This window comes from Opisthocomus hoazin, chromosome Z (assembly GCF_030867145.1).
Source record: "Opisthocomus hoazin isolate bOpiHoa1 chromosome Z, bOpiHoa1.hap1, whole genome shotgun sequence".
Taxonomy (NCBI): Eukaryota; Metazoa; Chordata; class Aves; order Opisthocomiformes; family Opisthocomidae; genus Opisthocomus; species Opisthocomus hoazin.
The window spans coordinates 24465446-24479574 of record NC_134454.1 but is presented as its reverse complement, the minus strand read 5'-3'; the positions used below and the strand labels follow the sequence as shown (position 1 = coordinate 24479574).

Below are 14129 nucleotides of genomic sequence, written 5' to 3'. Positions count from 1 at the left end.
AAATACAAAAGGGACATAGTTAATTTCGCTGCCCATAAATCTTACATTGTGCTTTTGTGTTTAACGCACACAGTGTGGGGACAAAAATAGCCCAAACATGTATATATGTGTGTGTGTGTCTGTAGATGTGTGTACTGAAAGACAGACCTATATATAGTTGTGTTGGTAGATAAAGATCTAAAAATACAATGGATAGAAAGAGAACTTGGATTCCCACTCAGAAAAGGTAAATGAGTCCTTGTTTCAAGAAGAAGATGCATGCAGGTGATACATTATGCAAGACTGAGAATCAAGATTTCGTGAGAGGAGGAGGCAGGCCCTGGCAGGAAGGATAACAGATCCTGCGCTGGGTGTCTTTCGGGTCAGATAGCCAGACAGGGGAGCAGCACTAATTCTGCAGCCTTTTTAGTCTGTTCTGTCACAGAAGGGGCACTGCTGGGTCAGTCAGCTCACTAGTAATTGTGTTTTACAGACTTCTAAAGCAATTGGCTCAGTCAGTCCCAATTCAATAAAAGTGGAGAGCGAGAGTGAGAGCACTTTTGTTCTATTTTTTACTTGAAATTATTTCATTCAGCAGTCTGTCTTTTTTATTACCAGGATTTGACATTAGCACTCCAAGCTATATTAGCATCCATTTCAGCAGTTCAGTAATGGTATTAAAAAAACACTTAACTTCAACGGTGAATGGTTGTATGACAGTACCATAAAAATCCACATTAAAAAAAAACTTATGTATTTGTCCCTGCAAATTATTTTTCACTTGTTTAACCACTTCAAAACTACACTCTCTTGACTGGTGTTTGCAAGAGCTTTAGCAGCAGGGAAGGCTTGCAAAGGAGCTAAGAAGCAACTGCAGCAACAATGGCATAAAGGAAGAAATGAAGACGTTTAAGGAAGGAGAAAAATGTAATGCGAACATGCAATCACACATACACGCACAAGAAAGACTTCTCATTTTTGGGGGTGCCTGTCATTCATCAACTGAAGTAAAGTTTTAAACTCAAATCACTCAAGGTAAAATCTTTGGCATCTTCCACATTTCTGGGATTTAATTTTGAACCCAGTGCTCTCCAAGCTTGGGACGGCAGCCTAACTATCTTGGCACTGCAGCACACTCATAAATGACTGCATTAGGTTCTAAATTTTGATTAAACATTCTGTAATTAATCAATGGTAGACATGAAGCAGTTGGCAAGGTCCAGAGCTGCAAAATGTTTAAGACATAAAACATTACAAAGTAATTAGAATGTGCTCCTTCAAGAGAAGGATTGCCTTCAATAAAGAGGTAAATGATAGCATCATGTTTATTGTGGACGTAGGCAGCCAGTGCAATATGATAAACTGCAGGAGATACACATATCAGTAATCATCCACATTATTAGTGTCATTAATCATAATTCTAAAAATATGACAGCAGCAGCCAACTTTTTGACCAATTTTGCCTCTGCCTGTTGGCCGTTATAACTTCACTAATAGACTGCAGAGCTCCTGTGCGTGGCAGTTTGCATTGAGAATGGAAGGTTAATTATATTTGAGCTGCTGATTCCTTCTCTCCTTGGACAAGACTGAGCACTTTGACGATCCCAGGAGCTCACTGCTGTTAAACCAGTAAAAGTACTTTATTGAAATTTTCTTTGTTGGTCAGGAATGAGTAGATGTTTCAAATGAGATATAAGCGCCAGGCTGGGACAGCCGCTAATGTTTCTTCCAAAATAATCCTTGGACAGCAAGCTGAACTCATACTTCCCTTAGATATCTTTGCACAGTCTCCTGTGAATGGGTAAAAAGTTGAGAATTTAATAACCGCTGACAATAGTATGTATGGAAGAATCTCAGTGGATTGAAATTGCTAAGGAGCTGCGGTGTCAGTAAAGGGAGGTGATAGGATAATCAGCTATCAGTTGACCTGAAAGGGGTACTTATTTAGTAATGTAAAATTACTAATAGAGGAACCCTGTTGAAAGGCCACATTGTGTTTGGTTTTATAGTTCCTCTGGTGTGATATAACTAAAGCCAGCATTTTTAGACAAACAAATCAGTGGGAATGAGAATTACCATTGCATTGTGACAAAAAAAACTGGTTTACGTATTTGCTGTGGAACCTGAAATCATACAAAGCTGTCCCTGAGTCTGAGGGTTTATTATGTATTTGAACTTATAATGCAATCAGTAAAGAGTCTATGAACCTTCTAAGCAAATAATGAGATATTGTGTGTCTGTGCATCAATATCTGGGAGAAATGAATTGGTTTCAAAGCAGAATTTGGGGAAGCTAGCTGTTCTGACTGGATTTTATCTTTCTTCCGTTTACTGAAACTTGAAACTCAGTACAATTCATGAATGGGATGCTGAACTGAAGGGACTGTTTGCATGAAGTCTTGCAAAATTATCACATTTTACATGGCTGTTGTAACAGTAAAATAAATTGAAGGATGAAAACTTCTGATTACAAAGCTTGGCCCATGTAACATTTAGATGATTTAGGTTTGAAAAAAAATGTTAATTCATTCAGTTTGACAACAGATTTTACCTGGAGTAGAACTCCCTTAGTACTTCCTAAGGGGAAATACACCTTGTGTGAAGGACCAGCAAAATGGTCCTTCAACACACAGGAGATGAGGGCCTAATGCGTGACTGCTGTGGAGGGCCTTGTGTGAGTCACCTGCACAGGGATGAACTTTTCCATAGAGCATGTGTAGATTGCCAAAAGGGTTTATGGCAGTTGGACTGATTGTCAATGGTGCTGAGCACCATTTCCATCAAAGGACTTTGTCGTACGTACGGTGACCTACTCGTGCATGTTGCATTGCTAGACGGAGCTAGTTGACTTAGGAGATATTCCACCAGATAAATTTTTTTGTTCTAAACTTTCTCAACCAGTCCGGATATTAGACAAGAGCGCTGGCTATTTTGTAATGAGTCTGTTTTGCTTCCAGGCAGCTAGTAAAGTGAGAGGTTGAAGTGTTGCAACACAATTTTGATCGTTTCTGAGTACCTTTGGCAAGTACGCCAGTGGTTGTACTTTTTGTTTGTAATATCTTTTGATCTTTAATGGACAACAATAGTAATATATTAAGAGTGTGACATGACCTCGATGCTTCTGAGCACACACAGCTGTTGTGAAAGTGTAATTCTGTTCACACCGTAAGGACCATCTCACTAAACACCTCAACAGGTATGTACTGAATTCTTGGGCCTTTCAAGAATCCTGAACCTGTCAGATTTTACATTAAAAGTTACTTGGTAGCAAACATTGCCATCAGATATCAGTTCCATATTTAACCTGAGTATTTGCCCACACAGTCAGCTATCCTGCTTCTCCAAATGCCATCTCGGCATTATCATTTTTTATGCATTCCACAGTGGTGGCAAATTGTTTTCTAACTCTAACTGTGGATTAAGTATGCAAAAGGCATGTTTGCCACTGCCAACAAACCAATAATTCTCACTAACATCTTCAGAGTTACAATATTTATAAAGTTGTAAAGTGGAGTAAACAAACCATCTGTTTGGCTTTACCATATATGTCATGCTCTCTTATTAGCATATTACGATTCATTTAGTAAACAAATTTGGTGATTTCGTTCATGTCAAAGTTAGAGGGAGCTTGAAGATGATTAACATTCCTGGGACAGGCACATTAATACATTGCTTCCTCTGCAAAGTTAAATGGCTTCTCAGGAGAATCACCCCTTGTTGACAAGATGAGACTGTCAATTTTGTTTGCCTGCCACATTAGGGGCCGTAAGGGGATGGGAAGCTCTGAGAAAGAGGAGCAGTGTAGGCAGCATAATTCACTGTGAATTGAAAAAAGAAGTCTAATTCTGATAAATGGTCGACCCCAATACATCCTACCTGTTATTACAACAGACGTGCCGTATCTGTGCAGTAAATTAGTTAAACCCCTAAAGAGTTTGATGGGAGCTTATCTTCAAGTGAATAATTTGAGTGTAGAGGGAGCTGTCTTCGTGACCAGTGTGAGTGATTTGTTTCATATTGAAAGGGATTGAAATGACTGGGCTCCGCATCTTTAATTTGCAAGAACTTGCTCGTCTATTATTTCCTGCATTTAATAAGCACTGTTTTTTTACTTTTTTTAATAGGTGCTGAACTGTATTTTACCTTTTGGATTTCCTTCCTATGAAAGGTTAATATTTTTCAGATTCTATGCAATTTAAAGCCTCAAGAACTGATGTTGTTACCCAAACTGTTCACGTAGAAATGCCATGGTTTCTTTGGGTAGCATAGCATTTTGCCTTCACTCATTGTTCTAAAGTCTAGCCTCTACCCCTACTTTTCCCCTTACATTTAGAGACAAACTAAACATGATCGAATACATGGAAGTGCTAGCGCACAGACTGAAACCTTGGCCCTGTTCAGATAAATGTGAATTTTTTAATTTAGGTCAGATCAGGATTTCAAACCTTGTTATCTTTGCTCAGATTTATGAATTTTTTTTTCTTTTTAATTGAAAAAAACCCCAAAACTCTTATCAAAGACTGCTGAGAGAGTGGCAAAATTAGAACAGTAACTGAGAAAATAATTTCTTTAACAGTTTCCATTACTAATTAAATTCCAGGGACTGTTTTATTGTTGATTCTCTTAAGTAAATGGGCAAAATGATTGCTGCTTCCTTCTTGAAGTAACATCAGAATTAAGGCCATATCTTTTCTCATAAATATGTACAGTGTTATATTTAGCCAGAGTCTTACTTTCTGGTTCTTTGATTTTAGCTGCATGAAACTCAGCACTTTCAGTCTGCAGAGATTCTGAGAAAGCATAAAATTCTGGGTTTACTTTCTGTTATGGTCACATATTCTGAGCCTTTCTATGAGTTTAAGGCTTAAATAAGAAGGAAAGGAACATGAAATTGAGGTAAGACCACAATACTTTGCAGTATTAGCAAATTGTGTTAGTGATCAAAATTGTGAGATTTTTAAACAAAACCATAAATCTTAATTGACAGCCTCTGAGGTGAAGAGAAACAAAGAGAACTTTGCTTTAACGTTTCTTTAAAGGTAAAAACGTAGGCTGAGTACTGAGATGAAGATAGACATGGAAAAAGTCCAATAGGGGGAATAATGAAAGTTTCATAGTTTATATTTTAAACCGGATTGACAGAGCTTAGTTTTAAATGAAGTATATCTGGAGGACAGCTTGTATGGGGCCCATACAACCTGAGTGGTTACTTCCATATCCAGCTTTAATAAGAGATTTGCCAGTCTGTATGTAAACCACCAATAAATGTGTTCTGGCTTTTGATTTTGTAACAGATCCTTCTTCAAACTGCTGCGGATGGTGTGGCTTCAGGTTTCATAACCCAATATTTTCTTCTGTCTTCTTAAAAAAAAAAATCTGCTATTACTTAGAAAGAACAGAATATAATAGAAAATAATTTAATGCTGACTTTTAATGCATTAAGTCTCCAAATACAATTTTATTGTGTTACTTAATGCTGGACTCACTTATTGTATCTTAAAGCAAAGCTGCCCAAAGACTGATGGCCCTCTGCTGTGACCTCCTGTCTATGATTGCTTTGCACTCTTAGAATGGTAGGGCTAGATGGTATTACCTTGGTAAATTATGTATTTGCCAGAAAATGCATTTTCAGAACATTTGACGTTATGTTTCATTTTAAACAACCTGCCCTGCCCCGGACTGTGAACAAAACATTCAAGCCAATTTTTCTCTATAATACTTGAATTTAAATAAACAGAATACTCTTTTTCATCTAAATTCCCTAACTCTGCTGTGTGCATCAGAGACAAGGATTGTCCTAGTGCAGATAGAACTGCAGCCATGGGTGCATCCAGCATTGGCCTTGAGTCATGCATGCAATTCATACTAATTTCTATGCCAGGACAATTTCTAGTTTCTGATAAATTCCTCCTCGCTCACTTCAAAAAGAAATAAAAAGAATGACTAAATAAAAATAAACTAAACTAAAGTGGCCATTACATTTTTCTTTCCAACAAATGGATAGTAAATTAACAAAATCAGATCCATTGACAAGTGTAGAAAGAAACTGCTGAAGAGAACCCAGTCTAGATTTATGAGCTGTGTAAATGGCATGTATGTTTAATTGACCATATTTCCTATGCTTATAATCCCTTTTCTTCTGTTGATGCGTAGTGCATCTCTCACTAGAGGAGCTTGCTTGTAGTAGGTGGGGTGGAAACGACAATGAATTCTAATTAGGGAAGAATACTTCCATGAACTTCACAGGGGAAGGAAAGTGCTACCACTAGTGGGGTCATGCCCGCAGAGCTGCTGTAGTTGTAGCATTCTGCATTGCACTGCTACCGCAACTCCGACCTGAAAGGGCAGTGGTGAATTGCGAGATGTGATACAATTGCCACTTCACTACAACCACAGATTTCATGTGTATCATCGTTATCATTAATTATCATCCTTAGAGCAGCACTGATCCATTCTTAAGATAATTGAATTCAGAAGGCTGAGTTCACTCTGGAGAGGACTTTCCACACACTTTTGCCTATCATATGTCTAATTCATGAATAGTAACTTCAAAGAAGAATATTAATTATGTGGAAAAATCAGGTGTTCTAGGCCTCCTAAAGTAAACTAGATTCTTTTGAAACTTCCTTGCCACAACAAGCTACATTTCAAAGCATCTTGGAAAAATACTCTCCCTGTTTTTAAGGGTACATGACATGTAATACAGAGGTAAACAGATGTTTGGACATTCTTTGGCACACATGTTATTTTAAATTCTCAGAACTAACCCTCTTCACCATCCCTTGTTTCCTAGGATGGGATAGATCTGGTAATTGAAGCTGAGTGAGAGATGCCTTTAGCTAAACTCTTCTGACCTCGTATTTCTGCCTGGAAAACTTTGTTCACCAGTTGTCTTTGTGCAACATTTCCATTGCCAGGATCAAACGTCATTTTGGTAGTTGATGTAGAAGCAAGCAGTCTAAGAAGTCCAGAGTCATTCAAAGGATTTTATTGGGTCAAATATTTTAATGTTTTCTATACATATATACATCTCTGCCATTCATTGAGGTTCTTCAAGTTGTTTCCCCTACAGATAACAGCAGAAACTGCAGTGCAAAGGACACCAGAGAGGGCCTTAAAGTAGCTAGCTCAGGGACGAGGAATAATGGAGCCATGACAAGCTGAAGCTCCGCTGGTTTTGGCGTATCGTGCTTTGTGATTTTCTGCCTGTTTGATGGCAGTGTTCATGCACTGGCATAAATCACTCTGCCCAAGCTGTGCCTCAGCTTACTCAGGGAACATTGTTTACATGTACCTGGGAGCAGTATTTGGAGAAGGAGGGGGTAGCGGCACTGTAAATCACATCAGAGAACAGAACAGATGAGGCAAGAAACTGCAGGTGCCGTGGGGAGGAGGAGATGAACAGGTGACAAGGTGGCTAGCATTGGCTGAGGGCTGGTAAAGGACTCGCTAGGATTTGGGATTGACAAAGCAGGGGAGGAGGAGTTGGATTAGGATGGAATATTTCAATTTAGAATGGAGAAGGGCGTCTTGGAACTACTGGAGCAATTTAAGATGGCTGAGTGGATACGTTTTCCATGAAAAAAACAATGAAGATCAGCATTGGATGAGAGGAGCAAAGAAATAGTTACATCTATCGAGACAAAAGATAGTATGGGCTTGGCCAGTATCTGTAATGCTACTTTTTTCCTTCTCATGTCTCCCTGACTGCTGTTTGCAGCTACTAGGTCAGAGTACAGGTTGGCAGCCACATACTCTTCTGCCTTTCCAGCTTAATGACAGTCTTTGTAGCTTCACAGCAAATCTTGCTTCATTTCTGCCCCTAAACTCAACTCTATTCTATTTGGCAATTGCTTGCCTTTTCCCAGAACATCACCTTTTCTAAACTTCCTGGTCTGTACTCTTTTTACTAGTCTGCCTTTATCCAAACTCTTATTTCGTAATTCCATTTTTTTGCTTATGGATCCATTATTTTTAGCCATCCTTACATACATGGGCATGTTTCCCGTACACAGATCTCCCTTGTCACCTTTTCCCAAAGAAGCCTTGGGAATGCTGTTGTTATCCCTGAGAAACACCTTCTGTATGCAGGGCACTGTTCAAGCGGCACCCTGCATGGGGTACTCTGCGCCTCAGGGTGCAATGCAACGCTTAGTTGTGTAGCAAATGGGAAAGGGGTGCAGGGTTACTATAGACTGATGTATCTATTAAAAGATACTTTTCCTTCCCTCCCATGCCAACGATTGTTCAGCTACTGGAAATGTGTGTTGCTAGTACCTTCAGCACACAGTATTCTTAATTCTGACAAGTTTTTTGCCTCTGTGACTTTGGTTTTGTCATAAGATTTAAAAACTTCAGTGTCCAAATAAATGAACTCTTTTCCACAATTTGTTCCTCATCCCTACCAGAATGTTTTTGCATATGATATTTAGGGAGAGTATTAAACACAAGTGAAATAGATTAAGAAATGAATGTAAAAGAATCAATTCTTTTGAACTGTGGTTGCATAATGGAAATCGACTGCTATGAATGAACCTATGTTCAGAAGTTATGAACAGCAGAGCTAATGCACTGCCATGAGTTCATCTTTATTATTGCATTACACCTGAATCAATTGATAAAGTAGCTTTTTTTTTAAGGCTAGGAATGGCACTTAATTGAATAAAAGTCAATGTAATTATATTAGGAGAATCCAACAGTACTGCTGACAGCGGAAAAGGGACACTACTGAGCAGAGTGCCAGAACTGGTCCGCACATTTCTGCACATCGTTTGCCTGACAGATATTATGGGCTGGTACATACTTTAACTAGATTACTGATTGCCACTGCTGTAAGTGAGAATTGAATAAGGGAGGCATCTCTTCTTATCAGTGCATCAGCAGGATTTGCATCCTTGCACTGGTCTTTCTCAGAATGGCCTCTGTACATCTGGGGCTCGGTGGCCCCTCTTTAACGTGGTAATTTATTCTTATCTCTTCACTCAGTGAATGCTGAAGTTATTTTCACTGCATGCCTGGCAGCTGTTTTTCTCAGCAGCAAACCAGGGAAACAGGAAGCACAAACATGCGGAAACAACAGTTACAGTTATCCTGACTAGTTTCTACACTGCAGCAAATTCCCATACCAGGGGAGTGAGGAGGGTAGGGAAGTGGGAGAAATCATAAGAATTAAACACATGAGCACTTTATGAGTAGTTCGCAGTTAGTGTTATGATGATAAGCATGAATGTGTCTTTATGGTCATGTAGTAACACTGGTCAGTGTGGACAGGCCTTCACAGTAAGTGTTTCCTGTGCTGCACTTAGCGACTTTACGCGGAGTTGGATGACATCTGACACCAGGAAGGCAAGGGACTGTCAGGACTACTGTTTATCATTCATGCATGTGCACACTGCATGCATCTGTTCAGAACTCATTTGCAGATGATAATGGGGATGCTGTGAATATGCTTTGATTAACGTGCTTTATGTTTTTCATATTGTGTGGTTGAGTCACTATCCGTCAGGACAACAGTAGAAGTGAGATTACAGCTGACAAAAAACAGTTTCACAGTCAAGGCTTTTTTTAAAGTCTGTATTTTATTGGTTCAGGTATTATTTTCTTTTGTCTTTTTTTTTTTTTTTAAACCAGATATGTCTGGATTGGAATGTGAATTTGTTCTCTCTCTCTCTCCTCCCCCTCCCCCTTTCTTTCTCTTTTCTCCTCTCTTCTCTCTCTCTCTCTTTTGTGATCTCAATTTAGCAAAAGATTAGAAAGCTGATCTTATCACAAGGTAAGCTCAGCCTTCCTAAGTGCAGGGTGGGGATATGCATAATTACACTTCTGCGCCTCAAAAAAGCAATGGTGCTATACTTGCTTGTGTGAAAGGAGTATTTCCCGTGTGGGAGAAAAACAAGGAATACTCTCCACTTTTTTCTGCCCTTGCCCATACCTCTCAACTGTCTCTCGTCAGAAGATAAATTTTCCATTCTAGACCTCTCCTTAACTGGAATAATTGCATCCCAGCCAGACACAAATCAACTAAACGGCAGTTCAGAATCAGTTTTATGTCAGAGAACAGTTACCTGCATTTGCAGGTGAGTGGGACAGATGGCGTCTATTGCTGCTTTCTTTACTTATTCTAATAAGTTATGTGCAACAGAGAGATGAATCACAAAGTAAGTGATTGAAAATTACAGAAATTAACTCCATATCAATTTAATCTTCCTACATTTGCATTTTCTGTATTTATGTGCACTGTATTGCTGTACCATGTTTGGGACTTCAGCTGGTTGAGAGGTATGTTTCAAAGGGTTTCTTAAAACAAAAGCTTCCAATAAGGAAATATTGCTAATAGCTATTGTTCCCCTTCTACCTTTTTTGTTACTGTAGGACCTGAATGTCTGTAAAATATTTGGTCATTGTTATGTCTTCCAATGCGGATTTTATACCTTTTTAGTGCTTTTTTGCAAATTAAAGTATTCCTATGTTAAAATTCTCTCTTTCTCTCTCTCCTCCCCTCCTCCCCCCTCCCTCCACCCTCCTTCTTACTTTTCCCTCCTACATTTGGGCTCTGATTTGCAATTTATAATGGGCAGACAGACTGGTGAGTCTGCATGTTGTAAATTGCAGGTTTGGGTCTTTAGCTTGCAAAGAATGTTATGCAGTAGAACTTCGCTAATTCTTTTTTTACTGACTTGAAAATCCAGTCACCCTCCAAAGAAACTGAATAACTATTTGTCATCTCCTCAGTAATGGCACACATTCTGAATACTGAACACTGAAGTTTTCTAATACTGAAAACTTTATACTGATATCTTATTATTAAGCACTTCGACAAAACGAGCATGTTCTGTGGTCAGAGGTCTTTGATGTCTATCATGTTTGTTGGTTGCATTGTTAATTGAGAAAATGCAGTTTTTCAAAGAGGGTTTCTTGACACTACTGCAAATCAGTGAGGTTCTACTGCAATGGATGAATGAAGGCAATGTCAAAAGTGGAGAGTAGAATGCAGTATTTGAAGTAGTGGGCTGTTTTACACAGTTACCCACCCAAAGGCTTACATTGTTTGCAAATGTAGACCTTTATTTCTTGAGAACAAAGGCCCAGATCCTGTATAACACTTTAGAATATTTTAACTTGTGACACTTGGGATCTGGTCCAAAGATCACTGACGGCAGTGACAGCTTTTCCAGTGTCTCTTGAGCACCCACAGTGACTTCAGCACATGCCAAAACCAAAGCCCGTGCTTAAGTGTTTCAGTGGATTTGGGGCAAAATTCTCATTGCCCTTAGTAGGTTTTTTTACTGGAAATTATACTGCTTTGGTCAGTCAACACTGCATCAGATAGAGTACTGGGAAGAGTACAGGGAGGATGGAACCAGTGAGTTTGGCTAAAATTTTCAGAAACTTACATGCAGATTTTGGAGACTTGTTCTCCTAAACCTTTGAAGTCTTCTCCATCTTGGTTTGGCCCTATTCTGAGTCCTTTTATACCAGAATTAAATTTCAGAATCAGGACCTCTGACTATGTATCATTCAGTTACTCTTATTTTTTTCGCCTCCTGTATTTCACTTACATGGTTATGTGAGTACATATATATATATAAAATTTACTTATATGTATGTATGTATAAATAGATAAGGATATGGATAGACATAGCTACAAAGACACACAGGTATTCCATATATTAATTATATTTTCTCTTGAAGCAAAGCTTTTAGGAAGGCCAGCAGGGATTCAGGAAGCAAGAATAACATTTTGCATTTTCTGCTAGTGCAATTTATTATTTTGTAAATATCAAATAGAAGGGCTGTAGCTGCTGCTGGGGACTAATGTTGAGGAGCAGTAGCTGGAAAGAAAATGGGGGGCTAATTTGCCTGTTTTTCTTAATTTTATGTTGCAATTTTTTCACTTATAACAAGACTGTATTTTCCAAGAAACATGGATAAGTGTATATTTTTGTGGTAAATTATTGATAAATAGGAATTTGGATTTGGTGCCTGATGACTGTATGTTTACTCAAAAATACTGTACATTTTTCCTTTTCTCCATTCCCTCTTCCTTTCCCAGACACAGTGCTAACATAAACCTGCACCGTAAACTGTTGACCAAAGAACTGGATGACATGGGCCTGGACACTTCACAGCCTTCTCTTAGTAAGGACCTCCGCGATGAATTTTTGGTGAAGATATATGGCGCTCAGCATCAGATGGGGCTTGACATAAGGGAAGACACCTCCTCGCCTGCTGGTACTGAGGATTCCCATATGAATGGGTACGGCAGGGGCATGTCGGAAGACTATATGGTCCTAGACCTGAGCACCACTTCCAGCATCCAGTCCAGCAGCAGTATCCATTCCTCAAGAGAATCTGATGCAGGAAGCGATGAGGGCATTCTCCTGGACGACGTTGATGGGGCAAGTGACAGCGGGGAATCTGCCCACAAGGCAGATGCCCCTGCCTTAGCTGTAGGTATGGGCACCGATGTCCCAGGATCCCTCATGTTCAACAGTGTTTCAGTGAGCAACGGTGGGATAATGTGTAACATTTGCCACAAAATGTACAGCAACAAGGGAACTCTCAGAGTGCACTATAAAACAGTGCACTTGCGAGAGATGCACAAATGCAAAGTCCCTGGGTGCAACATGATGTTCTCCTCTGTCCGTAGCCGAAACCGGCACAGTCAGAACCCCAATCTGCATAAAAACATTCCCTTCACTTCAGTAGATTAGTTCAAGGATGGACACAGTGTAATGCCAGCTCTCAGAGAGGGCCCACCACATCTGAACTGCCATATACAGTCTCCCTTTATATATATATATATATATATATAAATATACATATATATATAATCTTTTCTTTTTTAACAAAAGAAAGAAACACCAGGTGCTTTTTCCCCTTTGTTGGTTGTTGGTTTAACTTTTTTGCCTTTTTTTGGGATAGAAACAAAAAGGTGGGATCTTTAATTTGGGGGGAGAGACCCTTCACGATAAAAGCAAACAAAAACAAAAAACAAACCCACAGAAAAATTGCAGTTGTCCCTAGTTGTGTTAGAATGTTGTTGGTCATCTCCAAAGTGATGATTTGTTTTACCCATGACTTTTGCCTGAAAAAAAAAGAAAAAAAAAAATTGCAAACAAAAAAAGAGAAAAAAACCAATCTACTTAGTTGTCTTTGTGTCTTCTAAGCATTGGGGATAACGTTCTACTAAGCATGGCTGTTACACTTGTATATATATATTGAGCCTTGACAGGCCTACGATGTAAAACAATTGTATTGATGGTGGTTTAACTCTTATTTTTTTGCTTAATTTTTACAGTTACATTCAGCTGTTAGATAAGCAGGAAAAATAGTTTGCTGGCTAGTTCTACTCATTTATGTTAGCTTTAATGCACATTTTTAAAAGAACCACGGTCTTGTTTTAACTACCTGCTAGATATAAGTAATACAGAGGTGCTGGCATGCTTTACAGTACCTGTTCTGATACAGTTTTTTTGTCTTGTACTATTACATAAATCCAGTCATGCACTTTTTCGTACACTACAAGGGGATGTGTAATAATATCCATGCTTTTTTTTTTCTTAAACTATTGCCATATTTTCAGTAAGTGTCTTTAAAAAAATACACTTAGATAAAAGTGGTCTGGTCAGTATGAGGGCATGAATGCCAAACAAAGAGTATTAGTGTTTAGTGTTAATACAAAAGTGCCAACTTTGCACACGTTTTGAAAAAAGAAAATGTAGTTATTCACCATAACCACAGTTGTAGTTTTTCAGCTACAGAAAAAAATACTGGGGAGGTAAAAGGGGTAAAGTGAAATACAGAATTCTTGGTGCTTTTTTCAAGTGCCAATTATTACTAGAAACAATAGTGCATCCTTATTCCTTATATACTACATTACATAAAAAAAAAAAAACCAAACCAGAATCGTGTCATGTGAATCAGTGGAAACTTTTTTTTTTGTCAAACATGCATAATATTTGGGGATATAAATGCTGATACTACTTGTCACAGAACAAAGATGAATATAATTTTGTGTGCTTCTTACTATGGCCTGGATTTTTTGTGGTGTTTTAAAAAAAAAAAAAAAAAGAACAGGGAAATAATGTTGACTGTTGTTCTGTAAAGTTGTCTTTTTTGCAATTGAAAGTGCTGTAGTATGATTAAGGC

The 14129-nt window shown here is 38.6% G+C and overlaps 1 protein-coding gene across 2 annotated transcripts in view; it reads left to right on the top strand.

Moving 5' to 3' along the window:
- BNC2 (basonuclin zinc finger protein 2) overlaps positions 1–12691 on the top strand; it is a 236386-nt gene extending 223695 nt beyond the window's left edge. For both annotated transcript variants that reach the window (XM_075411176.1, XM_075411175.1), the window contains exon 6: positions 12031–12691. In XM_075411176.1, coding sequence (XP_075267291.1) covers positions 12031–12691 — 661 coding nt within the window. The remainder of the gene's footprint in view (positions 1–12030) is intronic.
- The last annotated feature ends 1438 nt before the right edge of the window (positions 12692–14129 follow it).